At 37.3% G+C, this 20969-nt stretch overlaps 1 protein-coding gene across 2 annotated transcripts in view; it reads left to right on the top strand.

The window, feature by feature from the left end:
- Window positions 1-796: 796 nt before the first annotated feature.
- The window catches only part of MED23 (mediator complex subunit 23), a 36801-nt gene continuing 16628 nt past the window's right edge, over window positions 797-20969 (top strand). Inside the window, exons 1-14 of one of the 2 annotated variants that reach the window (XM_079324994.1) lie at window positions 797-948; window positions 3656-3687; window positions 3792-3879; window positions 4586-4710; window positions 4848-4959; window positions 5738-5836; window positions 6367-6468; window positions 7412-7481; window positions 9068-9180; window positions 10301-10396; window positions 10937-10954; window positions 17395-17595; window positions 19015-19158; window positions 20643-20788. In XM_079324994.1, the coding sequence (XP_079181120.1) occupies window positions 889-948; window positions 3656-3687; window positions 3792-3879; window positions 4586-4710; window positions 4848-4959; window positions 5738-5836; window positions 6367-6468; window positions 7412-7481; window positions 9068-9180; window positions 10301-10396; window positions 10937-10954; window positions 17395-17595; window positions 19015-19158; window positions 20643-20788 (1406 nt within the window). In that variant the 5' untranslated portion in view covers window positions 797-888. The remainder of the gene's footprint in view (window positions 949-3655; window positions 3688-3791; window positions 3880-4585; window positions 4711-4847; window positions 4960-5737; window positions 5837-6366; window positions 6469-7411; window positions 7482-9067; window positions 9181-10300; window positions 10397-10936; window positions 10955-17394; window positions 17596-19014; window positions 19159-20642; window positions 20789-20969) is intronic. The other variant, XM_079324995.1, reaches the window with a different exon arrangement.

Genomic DNA, 20969 nt, shown 5'->3' with positions numbered 1-20969 from the left:
AGAGGACGACTGGGGGACTAGAGCATCTCTCTTACATGGAATGTCTGAGGAAGCCTTTTCATCTTCAAGAAGGGACAACTGAGAGGAGACCTCATCAATGACAATCAGTATCTGAAGGGAGGGTGCCAAAAAGATGGAGTTAGGCTCTTCTCAGTGGTGCCAAGCAATAGGGCAAGAGGCACTGGGCAAAACTGATGCACAGGAAGATCCAGCTGAACATGAGGAAGAACTTCTTTACTGTGCAGGTGACCAAGCGCCAGAACAGATTGTCCAGAGAGGTTGGGGAGTCTCCCTGCCTGGAGACACTCAAGAACTGTCTAGACACAATCCCGTGCTGTGGGATGACTCTGCTTGAGCAGGGAGGCTGGAGCGGATGATCCACTGTGATCCCTTCCAAGCCGACCCATTCTGCAGTTCTGTGATTCTGCATTGCTGGATACAGGAAGCTGGATGTCTTTAGATACAGGAATGAATTACTTCACAGTAATTACACCAAACTGGGCGCAAGTAGAAGTTGGGAGAGTAGTGCCTGGAGATCAGCCCTGCAGAGAGGGATCTCAGTGTAAGGGGTCCTTGCCGTAAGAACCAGAACCAGCATTTCGCCAAAATATTCTACGAAAAGATTATTCAAAGAAAAGATTGTTCAAAAACCAAAGAAGCCTAAAGGAATATTTTCGCAAAAAGAAAAACAGAACCACGTCAGTGCCAAGTTTAGAGGCGGCTTTCCCCAGCGCGGGCCGCCCGGAACGGCCGTGCCGAGCGGGCGCTTCCCGGGGAGCGGGATCCGGGACGGAGCTTCCGGCGGCGCGGTGGAAGGAGCGGTGGAAGGAGCGGTGGGCGCCGCCGCCTGCGCCTGACAAAGGGCCCGGCGGGGCCCGGCGCGGCCCCATGGCGATCCCCATGGTGCCCATGGAGACGCAGCTGCAGAGCATCTTCGAGGAAGTAGTGGTGAGTCCGTCCCCGGAGTGCCGCCGCTGCCGGGACAGCGCTGTGGGCAGGCCCGCCGCGCGTCCGGGCCCCTGTGTCCCGCCGTGCTCCCTCTGGGCATGGGGCCATCCTGGAAGAGATGGAAAGCGGATGGGAGAGGTGCTTTGGGTGTTCATGGCGCAGTCGGTGCGGGGGAGCCCCGGCCGTGAGTCGCGCTGTTCCCGGCGGCGGGGGAGCCGTGATGGAAGGTGATGCTTCAGGGCTGCCATTGCCCATTTCGCAGGAAAACTGGGACAGTAGGACTGGGCGTAAAACAGCTTGCTTAGCCAATGCCGAATTACAGAGCGCTGAGTTTGCTGTAAAATAGGCAGTTTAAGGAGTTTTTAAGGAGACGACGAGAAGATGGATGTCCTGGCATAATGGCATGATCAGATTGTGGAAATACACACGCACAATGCTGCCTGCATAACCAAGCACAGTTAGCCCAAAGGCCCCCTCAATTTTCCATAGGACATTCCTTCCAACACTTCACCCAGCTTTGCTGCCTACCAATGCATGCATTCAAGGCCCCCGAACTGCTCACAGTACTCGAGGTGTGGCCATACCAAAGCTGAGTGCAGCAGGATAATCACCTCCTTTGTCTGGATGAACACAGGGGTTGCTGCACCCCAGGATGGGATTTACCTTCCTGGCTGCCTGGGCTCTTCCTGCTGGCTCACACTGAGCTGCTGCTGACCAGCACTCCCAGATCCATTTCTGCAGGGCTGCTCTCCAGCCACTCCTCTCCCGGTTTATACTTGTGCCCAGCATTACTCTGTCCCAGTACAGAGCCTGGCATTTGCTAAATGTAATGTCACTGATTGCTCAGTGCTCCACTCTATCCTTTTGTAAGGCCTCTCATCCCTCAACAGAGTCAACAACACCTATCAATTTAGTATCATCAGCAGATTTGCTAATGGTGCATTCAACTGTAGTTCAAGATATATATATATATATTGAACTCCAGAACTGAGCCCAGAAGGAGCACCACTGTTTCCTGATGGGTCACTGCTGGTGACCCATCACCAGCCAGATGCAGCCCCACTGACTGCACCCCTTTGAGCTCTGCCCTCCAGCCAGTTCTTCCACCCAGCACACTGTGAACCTGCTTAGCCCACAGTTCAACAACTTATCCAGAAGGATGCTGTGAGGGGTAGTATTAAAAGCATCATCCAGAAAAAGTGCTTCCACTCTCTTCTCTTTGTCCTCTCTGGGGGGGTGACCTTATGATAGAAAGATATTAAATTAGTTAAACAGGGCTTTCCCTTTGTGTAGTCAAGTCAGTGGGTCATTAATCACACATGTGTGGAGCAATAATGAATGAGTTTCTTGGTAGATATTGGACATTCACAGTTGGAAACACTGGGGTGACAGGAGCTGATCCTGAACAGGAGCCTGACTGACATTTCAGACAAAAAGAAGCTGATTGAAATGTCTCAAGTGGAAAGAATATGTAGGTCTCAGAGCAATTGAAAATTATTTCCATACAATGAATTTCAGTATAGGGGAGAAAAGCCCAACCTTTCTGTTTTAGGTTTACATTATAAAATGCATGATGCACTTTTCTTTGTGTGGTATTAAGATGGTTGTAGCATATTAATTGCCTACACGTGGCTGATTCCTCATTTTGGCACTGCCATCCAGATTATTTTCATATTTTTAATATTGTCATTTGCCTGTGTTGTAACACTGCCTGTTTTTATGCACTGTTATTTGCCTGAGATTGATAAGGAACAATGACAAAATAGTTCTTGAGAAAATTTCTCTCTATTTTTGGAGCCATAACTGATAACATAGCAACTTACTGACTTACTGGTACTGACTTGGTGGACAGCAGCAAACCTTACCTTGCTTTCTGTGCAGAGCCAATGAGTGTCAGCTTCTCCTTTGCTTCTTGAGTAGCAGTGACAGGCAGTTCTGGGCCAAATGAAGGAAACAGAACACCAAAAAGCTGATTTTGTTACATGCTCTTATGTCTGTAATATAACAGTGAAAACACTGTGGTTAGTGATAGATCACACCTGAGTGTAATATGAAATTCTTACAAAAGGTAGGAAAAGCTTTAGGGTAATATTTTCCAGAACCTATTTACTGAAGATTTAGAGTACTGATTTGAGCAAAATGTAGTTGAAGAAGAAAAGAGTGGGGGGGGTGGTAAAGGAAGGTCTTAGGGAGATAAACTGGGTATTCATGTTTAGTTTTTTACCTAGTACAAGACCATTGCATCATTCAATCAAATTTTAAAAGGTATGGATCTAAATTTGGGTGAGAAAGTAATTGTATTTAATTGATTAGTGTAACTGAGTGTCATGGAACATAAGAGGGGCAAAAAATTAATGGAATTCAAAAATGCTAATTTTTCAAATTATGAGAAGAGAGCTGTGATAGTATAATCTAACAACTTCCCCAGTTTTGGGAAGTGAGTTAATCTCTAGGTGTTTAGAAGACAAAAACAAAATAACCCCAAACAAGGAAACAAAGCCTTAATCTGAATCTGCAATGTTTATATGTCAGTATGAAATAAAAGCAATCTCATTTTTGGAATAATGTGATTTTAGCAGAAGGCACCTATCGTTCTCTGGTACAGTCCCATAACAATGTGTCTTTGTCTTTTGTGCTTCATCCTGGGGCAGAGATGAATCATAGAAAACCTTCTAGCAGTAGCTCACTTGGCATTTTTCTCTTACAGAAAACAGAAGTAATTGAAGAAGCCTTTCCTGGGTAAGCATGATGCTGCTTTATTTGTGCAAGACTTTCTGTATAAATGTATTTTTCTACTTGTTTCATTGGATACTGCTAGTAACTAATGTTCTTATTTGCATTAGGATGTTTATGGACACCCCTGAAGATGAGAGAACCAAACTGATCAGCTGCCTGGGAGCTTTTAGACAGTTCTGGAGCAGTCTTTCCCAGGTTAACATTTGATTAGTTGCTTACCTCTTTGTACTTCTGGGTACTGTTTTATATAAAGATACTTTTTCTAGTAGACAAACACTTAAGCTATAAGGACTTTGTCCAGTCATTCAGAATCTGGTTTCAGACATGGTGTAATAAAGAAAAAAAGGGGAATTTTGAGATTTGTAAGGTTATATAGTTGTTCAATAGAGGTTGGTCAGCAGTGCAAACAAAGATAAGCAAATAGAAGTGTAACATTAAAGAAATAAACAATAAAAGGTAGTTTGTTACTTAATATTTGGTAAAAGTAAGTAGATAAAAGAGGAAAAAATAAAATAAGATGGTTAAGAAAATCACCTTTCAAAAGCTAGATACCTCCAGACACTGCTCCATCATTGGAGGCCTGTTCATCTTTATTTTCACTGAATTTGATTATAATTGTGAAAGGGAAAAGATAATGTAGAACAGTTCTATTTTACTTCAGTCTGTACTAACTTACTTGTGAAAATCAAAGTTTCCAACTTCTGCTGGGCAAGTGAGCTTCTTCAAAATAAGATCATAAGACTTGTGGGGACAACTATAGGTTGGGCAACTAGATCAGTTCTACTGATTTATAGTTCCGTTCTTGTGTTAGTTTCGTTTTTTCATAGTATGATACTATATGAATTTTATAGTTTGTTTCACTACTTGTAAATACATTGTTTCTCCCCTGTTGTTTTTTCAGGAGTCCCATGAACAGTGTGTCCAGTGGATTGTAAGATTCATTCATAGTCAACATAGTCCTAAAAGAATTTCTTTTCTTTATGACTGCCTAGCAATGGCAGTAGAAACTGGACTTTTGCCACCCAGGTGAGACATGTTGTAATAATTGATTAGATACATGGAATATGTGATATTGGAGGTATTTTTGCAATGTCATTTTACAGTTACTGCTGGAAAATGTGCATATTATCTGCCATTCATTCTTGCATGTCTCCTTCTGCTAGGATGGTTTGTGAATCTCTGATAAACTCTGATACACTTGAGTGGGAAAGGACTCAGCTGTGGGCATTAACATTTAAATTGGTTCGGAAGATTATTGGAGGCGTAGACTACAAGGTATCCTCCACTCATTCCTTTCTCTTTGCAAAGACATGTTACTTGCTACCTTTGTTTTTATGGTTTTATCTCAGAGTCATCCAATTTTTCAAAGTCTGCTTTTCTTGCAAAAGAAAATTCAGTGAGCACTTTTAGTGCTTTTTGAACTTTACCCCAAGAGATAATTTTGTATTTACAGTGTAAGTCATCATAATTTTTTCTCTGTTACAGTCCCTTTCCTCATTTTCAGTTACAAGCTAAATAACCTTAATGCAACTGCACGAGTGATAAACCCTGGAAAAAAAAAACAGTCAAGCATTAAGGCTGGAATTCTGCTTTAACCTCTGTTGCTACATAGCAAAAAAGGTTCTGAGAGCCAAGTCATTGGCATGGTACAGCTCCAACAGAAGGAGTAGGAAACCGTGCATGTCTTGTAGAGAATCACCTCACTGCATTGTTGATCATGTTAGAGGAGAAAACATAAGATGCAGCATTGTGCTCTGGTCAGGCTGCAGAAGGCTTTGTAGGTTGGATGTCTCTGGATACACATCAAAATGCCTACTGTTGCTTTCTGTTCTGGAGCTTCCTAAGACTGAGAAGTTCCATAAGGAATTTAATGTAATTAGTGTTAAATTTTAATGTAGTCAGTATTAATATTCTCAGTTGCAGTTTGTCTTCTGTCACTTAGCAGCAAGAACTAATTTTTCTGTCAAAATGTTGTCTGACCATATTGATTGTGTAATCTTTCTGCCAGAAAAAGTAATATCTAGGAATGTTAATTTTTTGTGCTTTCTTTCAGGGTGTGCGTGATCTGTTGAAAGTGATCCTAGAGAAAATCCTAACAATTCCAAACACTGTGAGCTCAGCTGTTGTGCAGCAGCTTTTAGCAGCAAGAGAGGTAACCATATGGATTTTGTACCACTATAGAGGAAGATGGCCTCATTCTGTTGTTATTAGTGAGTTTCTGGTGGTTGGGATAGCTATGATTGTTGGTGTAGTTCAATAGGAAAGTCTTACTGTTTGTGTTCTAATTCTTTACTGTAATTGCAGTTCATGCAGTAATCAAAGTGCTTTTGTGGGCTATAGTAAGTAAATGTTAAATTCCCTAATGATAGAGCCACGCTCAGTGCTTGACTTGCCTAACATAAAATGTATAAAGTATAATAACAATTAATAGTTTTTTCTTAATGAATAAAAATAGTAACTGTTTTCCGTACTTTGTGGGCAGACATAGAGGTGTGGTCTTAATTAGGCTCAAACAGTCTAACTTGTACAAACAGGTTTGAGAATAAAATATTACTATCATAACTCAAGAAAAAATATTTCAATTCTTGTATCTGTTTTAGTGGGTTGTCTCAGACTAGTAGACAGATTACACATTCATTTACCCTATCCAGGGTCTTTTACACTGATGTATTTTTTTTATAGGTGGTAGCCTACATCTTAGAAAGAAATGCTTGTTTGCTGCCTGCCTACTTTGCAGTTACAGAAATCAGAAAACTATATCCTGAAGGAAAACTTCCCCACTGGGTAATGATATGATAAAAATAATGTAACCTGGAATTTTGTTGCACACGTCACCTATATTTTAAAATGAAGTATATGTGAAAATATAAAATCTGCTCAACAGTAAGCTCTGTGTTTAGTCACATAAATGAAGATACAGGCTTGATGTGATTGCAGCAGCAGCTTCCTGTGTTCTTGCATGAAACTGATGATGTAATTTTGACCTATGGTCTGGTGTTTAAAACTCTTGAGGCACAGAGTTGGTTTTGTTGAATATGTTTGGAAATGCAGATCATGCATACCTGCCACTTTGTGCTTTCTCTATGGCTTCAGGATAAGAAAAATTGCTTTAAATAGCTGACCAGTGTTTTCTGTGTTTAAATTTAGTTATGCAGAGATGTTTGGGGCTCTGGTGGAATGAAAATTGTTATTGTTTCCAAAAATAACATAATATCAATCCAGTTTTTAATTTTGCATTCTGTTAGAATAACAAAGTGTTTGGAAAAGGGTAAAATCCCAACTCCCTTGTATTAATGGGAAAACTGTTACTGTCTTCTGAGAGAAGATTTAAAGTGATTGTACTAATCTAGGTCATTTTTCTGTGTGGAATTTTTTAGTGGCAGAGATTTGTTATGAACAGAAATTATACCTTATTTTAAATAATCTGTTTCTAAATGTTATGCATTCAAATAACATAGTTTGCCTAGGAGACAGTTCTTGTGTAAACTCCTATTTGAGTGCAAACGGGGAAGACTGCTTCCTGCACCACCTTTTTAATGCCACATTTTTCATTTTGTGGTTTTATGTTTCAGATGATTTTTCCAACTTTTTGAAATAGAAAGCTAGTTATTTTAGTAGATTTCTGCATATTTTATTAAAATGCATACATGTATATTTTTAAGCCTTAAATAATTCTTATCAGTGTCTGAAACTGAAACCCTAATTTTTTTCTCCTCTTCTCATCCAGTTACTAGGTAATTTAGTGTCAGATTTTGTGGATACCTTCAGACCTACAGCAAGAATAAACTCTATTTGCGGTAAGAGAATGACTTAATGAATGGCTTTTAAATAAATTAATTTATTTTAAACTTTTTTTCTTAGAACTTTTTGTGACTTCTGTCATCTAAGCAAAATAATTCAGATCTTATGTTTCATCTAGTATCTCTACCTTCATTAGTTTGTTCATCTACCCTTGTCAGACTTGGTTCCCTTCAGTTTTTTTTTTTTTGAAGGGGAAAATTTATTGATGTGGTCAAAATAATTTTTTGCTACCTGCTGGTAGTGGAAGTGTGTTGGTTGTTACATGGACATATGTAACTAGTGGAGTAGGAAAATTGTTTTCTGTGCTCTAGGATTTTGAATTAATACATATTCACTGAGATGTTAGGCTTGGAGTGTTTTGAATTCAGGTTCCATTGGAGCTTTTGTAGTTGCTCAGCCTCTCCTCTCTTGTTGCAGGCTTCTGGATGAATGTTTCCTAGCTCGGATGGGTGCTTGTTTCATTTTTCTGAACATGCTCATGTTCTGAACATCTTCATGTTCATTTATTGTTAGAAGTCTGATGGTCAAAATTTGGCTGTTTTAATGTGCTGCCTGCTGCATTCTTTTTCAAAAGATAAAAATATTTTCTCTTTGCTTTGAGTAGTCTAATAAGAGCTGCATTAGTTCTGAGCAAGGTTTAGTCCAATGGAACTTCTTTAGTGCAGAGATTAAAAATGTAAATTCATCTGTAATGCTCCCAAAGCATTTTGTTTCAGAAACATGTGGTTACTCTTGTATTGGAAGTGTGGCATAGCTTTTATTTATATGACTGATAACGATCACATTTTATTTTTTTCAAGTGTTGTATGTGACTTGTATAGATATGATTGAAGGGAATAAACAAATATTTATTTGCTTCTTTTTTTATCTCATAATAGTATGGCCTGTTTGAATAATAGAAGTCATGAAATTTGAACTGAGAGAGGTCAAAATTGAGACACCTGAATTTACATGCTGATATACAGGTTTACTTGGGGCTCAGTTCAGATGCTTATGTTTAAGCAACTAAAATAAAGGCTAGTTGTCTAATCTACACTGACTAACAGGTGTAAATTCCAAGCACACTTCATGTGTTTCTGTCTCACTGGGCTGTGCTGACTGAATTGACTGGATCTTCATTGACTTTAACTGGAATACACACACTTGTGTTTGGCTGCTTTACTGAACACAGTCTTGCCCACAGGGTCAGTGAAGGGAAATTGAATGACTAGATTATACTTAGGTTTATAAGGCTATTTTCTTTGTGGAAAGGGTCGGGCTGCTAAAATCAAATTCCTAGGTCAATCAATGGCTGAGTATTCTGGTAATCTGTAAGTGTACTTTTTTTTTAGATTCATATTTGCAAATACTTCTGTTTTTGGGGTACCCACTGTGAATAAATGGGGACTTTACTGGTTAGATATTTAATCAGTTGAAAATTGGTTAGAAAAATAAAATCAATTTGAAGCAATCTTGTGGTAAAAACCTTAAAACAGGGGAAATTTAAGGAGAGCATTAAAGTGACCAAAGCCAGTTTTTGCATCAAAATGATCAGGCAATGGGGCCAGTTTCACTGCTTGAGAATTTGTTTCATTGTATGTAGGTCGCTGCAGTCTCCTGCCTGTGGTAAATAACTCGGGTGCCATGTGTAACTCATGGAAGCTGGATCCTACAACCCTTCGTTTTCCTTTGAAAGGTCTCTTACCATATGATAAGGTATGGCTTATTAAACATCTTAAACCTTTATATTCAGTAAAAAAAACTTCTGTGTCATTAAAGCAGGGAAAAATTTCAGCCATGAATATCCATCTGTTCTAGTTAGGCTAACTTTGAAGGATATTTCAATGATTTCAAGCTTTATACAGGGGACCTGGAAAGTAGTGTTTTGTATAACTGCTGTCTAGGATTCTGCTTTGTGGGTGTGTGCATGTGAGAGAGCAAGAGCAGAGAATTGATTGGAAAATTGACTAGATGGAAGAGAATGAGAAAGTAATTTCTTATTTTCTGTGCTCTTCATTATTCCACAGGAAAGATAATTTACAATTCAAACATCAAATTTGCATATTTAAACTTCAACTTCTGTGTGTGAAGTAGTGGTGTACTGAAAAGTTTTAAAGGATCAGAATTTAAAATCCATGTTGTCCTGCATCCCATTCCCCATACCCTGGATGTCTAAGAAAGGAAATAAGTACAGTATGTCTAGTGAAATGTATATAGTGCTCCCAATCTACAGCCATTATCATTTTGTATTTCCTGACACAGATGTGGTTTCTCTCTATTTAGTAAACCTTCATCTCCTAAATACTTGTCCAGACTCCTCTTGAGTCCCTGTAAGCTTTTAGTATCTTCAACATTCCTTAGACAAGGAGTACCACATTTCAGCTTCATGTTGCATGAGGAATCAGCTCCTCGATTGTTTTGAACTCTGCTCCAGATAACGTTTTTATTTAAAGTGATTGAGGGTGTTGGAAGATGCAGTTGTTTCATATCTGATTTCTCCACATCATATGATGTGAAAATTATTTTTATGCATTTTGGTGCATTTCCTCAGTTGCCTTGCTACCTTTGAGTTCAAGGCCCTGCCAAGAAGCCTACCATCTTTTTATTGGATGAAGAATGTTCTTCTGCTTGGACCTCATAAAGTCTACCACTTAAGAGCTATGATTATCTCTTCATTTCTTTTAGTTAGCAAAGAGCAAGATGATTTCCCAGATAATACATACCTACATAAATGAAGCATTCATTCTTACATTGCTTATTCAGTTAAATGTAAGCTCTATTAAACATAACTTGAGGCAATATATGTTTGTATGTGATTGCTTGTTTCTTTTTCAAGGATCTGTTTGAGCCACAGACTGCTTTGTTGAGATATGTGCTGGAGCAACCGTATTCAAGGGATATGGTCTGCAATATGCTAGGTCTGAATAAGCAGGTACTGTACTGTGCTGTAACACATGATTTAATTCTGCATAGAATCTGCACTATTCTTTTTCTCTTTTCTTTGCTATAGCTAACTAAGCAAAACAGTTTAGGTACAGAGAGTGATTTTTTTTTTTTTTATGAGATCATATTAGGTTAATTGGACACTGTTATTCCTATCATTTGTATATTGCTTTACGAATGTTAAATTGAAAAGTAGAGATTTAAAATATGATTTTTTTTTGCATTGCTTTTTTTTCCTATAAGGCCAGCCTCAAGTACACCTTTGACAGACAGTAGGAGACTGGTTATTGTTAGCTGGTTTTTAAAGCGTTGTTGTACTCTGTTGTATTGGAATGTTGTAGTAGTAGAATAGTTGAAAGCTGGGGTTTGTTTTGTTACATTTTTTCTTTTGAAACTTTAGAATGGGGGGGCTTAGTCTGACTTGGGGATCCTTGAGGCTGGCCTCATAGTCACTGTTTTGTCTTTTCTTTTTTTCTTCCTTTATTTTTGTTCTGTCCTGTCTTGTCCTGCCCATCCTCCAATGCTCTAGACCTTGAACATTGCTCAGGTATGTTCACAACCTTACTGTTGTATTGTGACTAACGATACGCTGGCCGCTTTGTAGCCACTGATTCCAGGTAGAGAATACATGTACAGCCAGGGCTTGAAATTGGCAGGACCATTAGTCTAGGGCAAACTCTCACTACAATTCTCTAGAGATATGAGAGATGTAGCATAAAGCTGACAGTCAGTGGTCCTTTGATACTAAAATTTTTGTTGCAATGGACTGCTACCATTTCCCTTATCAATCATACCTTTTACTTTGCTGGAATTTTCAGATTAGGAGAGATTTTTAGTTCAAAATTTCTTTCCTTAAGCCAGTGGGAAAAACGTTCACTGGACATAATTGTAAAAATATAAGGCTGTAAATGCATCATTTAAAAAAAGAAAGGTGTACTAGTGGAATTTTCTTATTGTTAGGAAGCCTCTTTAAAAAACTTCCCAACAGGCAATTATAATACTCTCCAATCTAAGTGAAAGAAGAGTAGTGCAGAATACCACACAAAAAGTAGTTCCTTAAAATTTTGACTGCTTGTTTAAGTAAATAAACACTTGAGCAAGTCAACTAAGTGAACTTCTGCTTGAAATTTGAAATTATGGATGCTATATTTCTAGTTTATCCCTCATTTCACTAATAATTGCCACACCTACTTTAAAAAAACAGTGTTTAAGATTTATAAAATAGCGTTGCTGTTTGCAATACTATAGTGAAGGTTGTGTCAGTGTTTCCATTTAAGAAACTTTTTTCAGGTTTGTAACTTGACTATAAAATTTACATGATCCTGAAACCTTGTGTACATTTCCCAATGTAATGGAATACACCAGTGCATTTTCTGAACTGGGACAATGTTTTTGAATGCACAGATTCCTACATCTTGGCTCTGTGTTGCATATGATAATATTTTGTACCTGAGATTTAAAGCAGCTGAAATGTTAAACCTTGGAATTGAGCTGCTGAGTTTACTGGTTAAATGAATAGTATTTGTGTGTCTTTCTGTGTCTGCATTGAGTTGATAAACCAAACTATTCCTTTATCCATCTTGTAGCTGGTAAATAATATAAGATATAGACAAAAATTATGTTGAACCCATTTTATTCTGCTAACTATAGATGGTCTGTCCTTTACTGTAAAAAAAAAAAAAACACATTTATGTAAAAAATGCTGAGTTTTAACTCCTACTTTACCATCCTCTAAAAGTAATTGGAGAAACAAAATGTATTAAATTATACTTTTTAAAATTTGTTTGCTAGTATAGGAATTCCTACACAAAGTTTCATCCTGACGTGAACTTTTATGGCCGAGGAACAAATGTGAAGAATGTAGCTTATAAAGGAAATGCTGACAGAACATGAACTATAGCTGTGGTACTACAGTTACACCAGCATAAAGATGTTGAAAATTTGTGAGTTGAAATTTTGTGATTGAAAATACAGTTATAGAGGTGGGTGGTACAGTGGTATAGAACAGGAAATATGTTCCATTTAAATGTTAATATACTCTGTATAAAACTGTGGAAAACATTAAAATTTTACTTGCTTTTAGGTACAAATTACCTTTGTGTTATATTTCAATTTGTTAATGTAGCCACCTGACAGAAACAGTAGCATGCTTTTCAGAAGTTGTGTAACTATATCAATGCTTTCGTAAAATAGCTGATAATCTTGTATTTTATTATTAGAGAAATAACCTGCAGAAATTGAACTGTCACTATAATAGAAGACTCTTAGAAACGCAAATAGTGCCAAGTTTGTTTCAGAATAAATACAGAAACACCTCAACACAATGATCATTATTTATTTATGATCATTAATTACTTATGTGGAGTTGCTTGTATGCCCTGTCAACTATTTACACAGATCCAGTTGCAGGATTGGAGCCTTCATTTGAATCTTTTGGCATCACAATCTAGGTATGGTTCAGCCAGATTTGTCCTAGTTCTCAAATATTCTTGAAGATGAACAACGAAATTTTGTGGTTCAGTCTTAACTAAGCAGATCTGTGTTAGAAAACCATCCACTCAAGCCATCTCTGAGTTGTGTAAAAAATACACAAATTCCAGATGTCCTGTTAACCTTTCAGGGAGAAAAATGAAGGTAAAATTTCATATGTTTATAGATTCATGTGTTCCTTTGAGAATTCTAAGTTTTCTTGTGGGATTAGGTTTTCCAATACACTTATCAAGTATGTGGTTTTAAGTCTGGTTGTAATAGTATGGACTTCAAAATGTTTCTTTTGTTGGTGTGTGGGGACTCTGAGTTTTTGCTACTGAGTACTTCTGTGTGGGAGAGTACATACTCTTGTATATCTGTTCGAATTGGTTTATGGAAAATAGAGATTTTAATTGTATTTCATCCTGTATATTATCATGGTTTGCAGCTGAAATCTTAACTTAAGGGTCTTCTCCAATCTAAATGACTCTACAATTCTGTGTCAATCTATATTCTGGTAGCTGGGCTGTCAATTTCAATTTTTAGTTATTTTTTAAAGTAATTTTTTGAACTATGTAACAATTTGGGTTTTTTGGAAAATGCTTAACAGTTCAGAGTGTCTTGGTGCACTGATACCATATTAAGATTTGGTTTAGGAATCTTACAGTTATTCCTTAAGATGGAACTAAAGTAATGTCTTAAGGACATTAATTCGCTCTGGATGATTTGATTTATATCTTTACCTTCTCTTTATGTACAGAATTGCTTGAAGAATAAAATGCCATTTTTGCTTACATAGTTAGGATCTTGTTGCAGTCCTCTAATGAATCAAAAACTGTTATTTTGATTTCTCTGGTTTGAGGAATATTTGAGAGAGGAGCTAATTTTCAGATGTCTTGTTTCTGTAATGTAAAAATGTTTAATTAACAGCTATTGTATTAATGATTTTGCTCTTTAAATAGTGTATTTGGCTTGTCCCCTTTTAAACATGCAGTGGTCTGCAACTTATCTATGCCTTACTCTGTGCAGGTGTTCTCTGCTAGCTACAAACCAGGATAATTAGCATGGGGAAGGTGTTGCAAGCAGAACTGTTAAGTGAAAGGAATGACATTATGGAATATTTAAATATTGACTTTCACTTTTATTTTTAAAATTTCGATTGATGCTGGGATCTTTCTATCCAATTTTACAGTGATAATGTGGCAAAGTTCTTAGTTTAAGGGGTTTGATTATTTTTCATATGTTTCTGATTGTAAGAGTGTGTGTTGAGAACACTCACATATATGTTCTTTGTTGAAAGTTATTCCTTTTTTTAATGAGGGAAACTTGAGAATGGCTGCCAAACTTGGAAGAGATGATAGAATCAGGTATAATATAAACAATAAGGTTTAAGGTTTTGTGTCCTCCTAACATGCAGTTTTGGAAAATGGAAGTGTGGGAGTAGTTCTGTTATGTTTTGACTACACTTTAGGCATTTTGAATTGGATTTTTGGAGACACTATTTACTCTTGTAGGGGTCTTGACCTCTGTGATTTGATCTTCTGAGTCCATTTCTTAAGTGTAGACATTTACTAAATGTTGTTTGTTTAAAATACTCAAAAACTATCACAGCCATCAGCCAACCGTACTGACTCCTTTAAATATTTTTATTTTTGAAAATACTTCTAGTGCTAGCCATTCCTTTGCCCCACCCTTTGATACCCACCCTGTCTTAACATCCCGAAAAAAGAAGGAATTAAAAATTCAAACCCATATAAGAACAACGAGTCACCATCCATCTGACAATCTGATCCGCTTAAAGAAATGCTACTAGTCCATTAGAGGGCTGTCTCAAGAAATTTTAGTGTCAAGTTGTCATAGAAGCACGTTTTCCCCCTGTATTTCTTCATGGTTTAATAATGCTTTCAGTGAAATTATGTGTTTTCAGATCTTTAAATGTTTTTTTCAGAACAAAACGGAGAATGTGTTTGTACAACCAAATTGTAAAATTAGAGTCATGTTTACTTTAGGGGAAAAGCATAGTGATTTTGAATGCTGCATTTTTTCATAATAAATCTAGAACAGTACTTGGAGGTTTTTTTGTTATTCTTTTTTTTTTTTTACTTAAGCCATGCCAAAACATAAATTCCTACTTATTTATGTGAGGGCAAGCAACTCTCACCTATAATTTTATTCATCCCAATTTATACTGAGATTTTCTTTTGCTTGTGAGCAATTAATAAAACAAGGGCCCAATCCTGTAAATTCCTGTGCAGTACAGTATTTTATTTTGAAGAGTTGCAAAACTATACATACAAAATCTTTGCAAAAATGTATATTCACTGAAAATACAGAAAAAACTTGCCAGAAAATTAAATTAATGAGGATAGAATGTGATGTGCTGCTATTATTCTGAGGGAAAGTAGTTTTTAAGGCAATGAAATGTGTGGTTTTCAGAATAAAAGCTTGAATTAATTTTTTAAATTTCTCAGCTCTTAAACTTTTCCCAGTCTTAGAATTATTCAGAATAGCAAAAATTCCTGCTGGAAATTCTGGCTCTCTTTTTAACTGTAATATTTTTCCTGTTGTGTTTTTTGAATAACTTCATTCCAAATTAATGTAGCCTAACATGATTAGGCTTTTGGACATTAACCCAGTGCTTAGCAAACTATTGAATTTCAAGCCCTGTACATAGTAGTTCTGCATGCTGGATTATAAACTAGTCTGTAGTGTTGTCTGTTGCACCCTGCTCTGCTTCATAATTAGTTGCTTTGGGAGGGGGAGAAAAACGAGCCACCAAAGACCCCAAGTGTTCTGGAGTGCCGGTGCCAATACTGCTCTCTGTAAACCTGTACCGTGGTTGGTCTGTGATAATGACATTGCATACTGGGAGAAAAGGTATCATCAGTGCTTTCTGTCTTAGCTAGAGGTTTGTGTTAAGCATGCTTCAAGAAGGCACAGCTGGAATTGTAGCTTTCTGCAGTTTTGAGCTGGCAAAGAGCATGCAACAGGGGATGCTGTTCACTGTATTTTGTCAACGTTTCCAAATCTTGCATTCTATTTTTAATTGAAGAGAATCTCTTTTTTTTCATAGCAAAAGACTACCATCAATGAAGGTAGAACAAGCATCTCCTTTCAGCATCTCTCTTTACTTTTATTATATTAGCCTTTTTTTAGGCCGCCTGGCTAGTAAGTCAAAGAATTCATCTAAGGCATCCCTAAAATGTTTTATGAGTATTGGGGTGATCTTTTAAAACTTTTTTATATACACCTTTTGCCTCTAGAAAGGGATAATGCATTTTCATGATTAGTGTTTGAGCAGCTCAGTTCCTTTTCTTTTGTATCATAAAGTAATAATTTTTTCTTTAAGGCTGCATTATGTTACAGGCATCGGGCCAAATTAAAAAATGAAAAAATATCACCATTCCTGACTACAGATTACATTGAAACAAACAGGTTAGATTATTTCCAAAGTGCTAGCGCTTTCTGAGATAAATTGAATTCTTTATTTTCCTTAGTTATAGTTCATTATTTGAGTATATCAATACAAATGCAGGATAATACAAAAAGTTGTTGCATTGAAGTTCTTGTAACATGTGACATTATACTTGGTAGTTTTGAGCTGCAGATTTATAATCTGAGTTCTAAATTACCGGTAGTGGACCTATTTTATATGCATCTGTACTAACAGAATGTATCTGAATATATAATGCATTCCTTACTTGATCATTATTAAAAATTATCAGAGATGGTGTGTATTTTAAATTATTTCTGGGTTTGCATAGCTCAGTGTGAAGACTGGCAGTCCAACATCCAAGGGGCTCCTCACTCTGATGTGTCGTTTCTGTTCTATTTACAGTATGTAGAACACAGCACTGATTAATTTTCAAACCTTTTTGATGTTGTAACCTGAGATGATATGTCAATAGGACTGCATCTAGTTTAGTTATAGGAGTATTAACCAGATGTTAATTCTGCTGCTAGTTGCAGGCAGTAGGTGAACCCTATATGAGAGTGAAAAAGAGAATAGTCATCAAATATCTTCATTGTCTATTGGGATGCTTCCTCTGAATTTGATGGTATAATTGATACCTTTTCTGTATGGTGATCCCTACTTTTGAAATGGAGAAAATAAAGAATGAAAAAAAACCAGAAAAAAACCCCAAACCAAATGAAAGAACCCTCACCTATGTGTTTAAATAGTGGGCTTTGTTTTCTGTGGGTGTGAAATCAGAGAAATAACATTCCGCCTGAATTTACTATAAAACAGCAAAAACACCCCAGATGTTATCTGTGTGTTGGTAAGCTGTGTTTTGGAACTGAGTAGGGAATTACAAAATATATTATATAAATGTAAAAACCATTGTGACCTGTAACATAGTGCAGCTTTAATATACTGGCTTATCCTTAACTGAAGTTCAGACTTCATCTCATGCTTCCCAGCCTTCTGTCAAAATACTGTGTTGTAACTGCAACTGTGCAAGTTCTGGAGTTAATGGCAAGGCTTTTGGAATACTGTATCTGATCTCTGCCTTACAGCACAAGCAACGTTGCCCTGTGCTGGAGGACCAGCTGGTGGATCTTGTGGTGTATGCCATGGAACGGTCTGAGACTGAAGAGAAGTTTGATGATGGTGGAACCAGTCAGCTTCTGTGGCAGCATCTCTCCAGCCAGCTCATTTTCTTTGTGCTCTTTCAGTTTGCAAGTTTTCCTCATATGGTCCTGTCACTCCATCAAAAGGTAAATTATTTGTATCACTCCCACATGGTAAGAGGGATTTAAAAAACAAAACCAATATTTTTATTTAAAGTGTCACTCATCCCTGCAAGAAATACCTAATGTGTAAGAATTAATTAAATTTTTAATCACTGGTCTCTTTAGGAGTCAAATTCTCAAGTTATGGTGCTGTGAGCTAAGTGTGTTTTTAGCATATGCAGTTACAGAGTGTTGCATTTTATTTGGATTCAGAGTGTGCTGATAACTAGAATAAAGAGATAAACAGGCGTAATTCAGAAGATCTAAGTGCTGTGCTGTTGCATCTGGTTTACAAATGAATTTTGAACAGAGTGAGTGCCCTGTTCTGTTTGTGGACTAAAAAACATGCCCCGCAGATGGATGTAAGAACTTGCTGTTTGTCTAATCAATCTACTCAAGCAATAAAAGGTAATTTATCCAATTATGGTGATACAGTCCCAAGTTATTATTACTTCCTAGAAATAATTCCATTAAAACTGATACTACTCTTTGCCCTTTCCTCTGGTGCTCAGGGTTCTAAGGGTGGTGATGCCAGTCCTCCGTAAGAGGGGAAAGGAGGGGTTACAGTCAGCCAGCAACATTCTGAGCTCTTTGTTGAGATGCTGTTGATAGTAGGGTAGGGATGTTCTTTCTCCTTTCTGTAGGATCAGCTTGTGGCTATTTAGATGCAGTTCCCAACATGCACAACACATTGCTCCATCTTCATTTGTCCACAGTTCCATGTGACATAAATTTTGCTGTGCACGTTGTATTCCACTTGCAGTGGATTGTAGTTCTCTGCTCTCTTTGTTTACCTGGAAATTAGTTTTACCAGGGCTGTATTCCTACTGTAATTACTGTTAATAAACCATTGAAGCAATAGGCATTATACAATAAATTGCATAAATCTATTATAAAACTACAACAAGCAAGATAACAGTAGAATATTAGTTACTAGAGAGGTGCTGTTACAGATAAAGAAATTAATCAGCTAAGAAAACCCCCAGGTGAGTCCAGATGAAGCAAACCAAAGTTGTTCTGGCTCAGGGACTTCCCTTGTAAGAATTTATGAAACCTGTGGCCTCACACTGGCAGTGATAATACTGTACTTTGCTACAAGGCTACAAGGTGACAATTTAAGACCAGTATTCAAGTGTTGCTGGTTTTTCAAAGCAGTGATCCTCAGGAGTTAAATGCATTTTAAATCTTACCATTAATTGTTGTGGCCCTCACAGAGTCCATTCATGTGTTACAACTAACATACCTATTTCTCTTCTTTTTGAAAACAATGTATGTTTCTGCCTAAGTCCTGCTATACAATTCCTGCTGAAACTGTTTTAGTCTGCCCTTCTACTTCTGTAAGAATCTTTGCGGTGATTTTTCTTCTGCATGCAGTATTTGTGTGTTACTGAGTGTTCTTGACAGTTGGCAGGCCGTGGTCTCATTAAGGGGAGAGACCACCTGATGTGGGTACTACTCCAGTTCATCTCTGGCAGCATCCAGAAGAATGCACTGGCTGACTTCCTCCCAGTTATGAAGCTGTTTGACCTCCTGTATCCTGAGAAAGAAGTAAGTCTCTGATATTAAAAGTTTTCTTTTTAATTTATCTTGAGACATTTATATTTCAATATCACTATCCTTCTTCAGTCACTCATAGAATAGTGTGCTGCCTAGTTGAAGGGAGATGTTTCTTAAGTTGTTTTGAGGATTTCATATCTATATAATCATATTTGGTTTAAGGGGCAAGAAAGACTTGTGTTAATTCCTCTCTTCCTTGGCTTTAGTTTGGCTAAGGTTTTGAGGAGTTTGTTAAAGCACTGAGGAGACTGTAAATGAATAATGTGTAATTCTATTGTTACATTGGGGTTGAAACAGAATAGTACGTCAAATTCATTCTGCAGGGGCAAATCAAATCATATCCATGTTTTGTACATTCCTCTAGAATTAAAAGTTCCTGAGGAAGGGGCACTTACATGAAGTTCTTAAACTTTCATTCTGGCAGCACTGTCAGTGTGAAATCCTGATTGTTTACTCTTTTCATAGTGGTTTTTACTTTGGGTGAATGGATAGAATAATACAAGTGTGTGATGAATCAAACTCATATGTAACAAGTTTCCCTCCTGATACATTAGTTTTGACCCACAGAAATTCTGCAATACAATTTGTGTCAGGAGATTTCAATTGCTTTTGTCAGCATTAAATATGGGAAGAGGTATAGGACTGTTTACTTCAGCAGTAGTGGTGACTCCAAGCTACACTGACTGAAAGTCTTTGTTAGACTAGTACTTTTTAAGTGCTACATTTTAAGTGCTTGTGAAACTGAATCCTAGGGAGCATTTTTTAAGATTCATTTCACAAGTCCTTAAAATGTTTTCTCTGGCCATTGCTCTGAAGGGGATCTGCCTTGCTATCTTGTTGATGATGTGTTGGTGCTGTCTCACGCTGTCAGTGGTGTTTGTGCAGCAGTAACTGTATCAAAGTGAAAGAAATGTGTATTTTGGCAAAAGGGGAGAGAGAGCCAGAGTTCCTTTTCCAACGGCAGTACTGTAGCTAAGTCCAGATCCAAAACTTTTAAATTTTGGGTTATATCTGTACCTTTTCATGAGAAGTGTATTAATGTTTAAGGATTTACTGGGACACCGAACAATTCAGAGTTTTCAGAAAATACTGTTGAACTACTGAGTACCTGCTATGGAAGCAAATGCCATTACTGGTTTCTGAATGTGTGAGGCTGAGAGAAAAAGAATATGCTTTGTAACTGTGTAAGTCTGGAAACTGTATGCTCTTAAGCATGAATTTCCTTTTGCCAAGGTCTTAGATAATTTGTTTGGTTTGGGTGTTTTTCAGAATAATTGCTGAGGTGCAGGTCTCTTTCATAGGTCTTGATTTAAAATTACAAGCACTGATGAGGGTAGAATCTGTTCTTTAAAAATGGTTCTAATGGTGTAGCAAGTCAGGAAAAAAAACCCTGATCTTGTGAATACTGGCTATCTGCGATGTTTTTCTGCACATTAATCCATGTGGTATGTCACATTCCTGTCTTCTTTCTTTAGTATATTCCAGTACCTGATATTAACAAACCCCAGTCAACTCACGCCTTTGCAATGACCTGCATTTGGATTCATCTGAACCGGAAGGCTCAGAGTGACAACTCCAAGTTGCATATTCCTATTCCTCATTCTCTTAAACTTCACCATGAGTGAGTGTGGGGCTCTTGTTATGTTCTGATTTATGTTTAAGCATAATGAAATAGGCAGTTCCAAGTCTGTATTCAGAATGTATTGTATGATGGGATGCTTTATAAAGGTTATCAAGTGACTTAAAAGTCATTAAAAAAAACAGAGCTCAAACTCAAAGTATTTCATAAAAAGTGAATGCTG

Source organism: Erithacus rubecula, assembly GCF_903797595.1.
Source record: "Erithacus rubecula genome assembly, chromosome: 2".
Taxonomy (NCBI): Eukaryota; Metazoa; Chordata; class Aves; order Passeriformes; family Muscicapidae; genus Erithacus; species Erithacus rubecula.
Note: the sequence above shows the minus strand (reverse complement) of the source record. Positions and strands in the feature narration are given on the sequence as shown.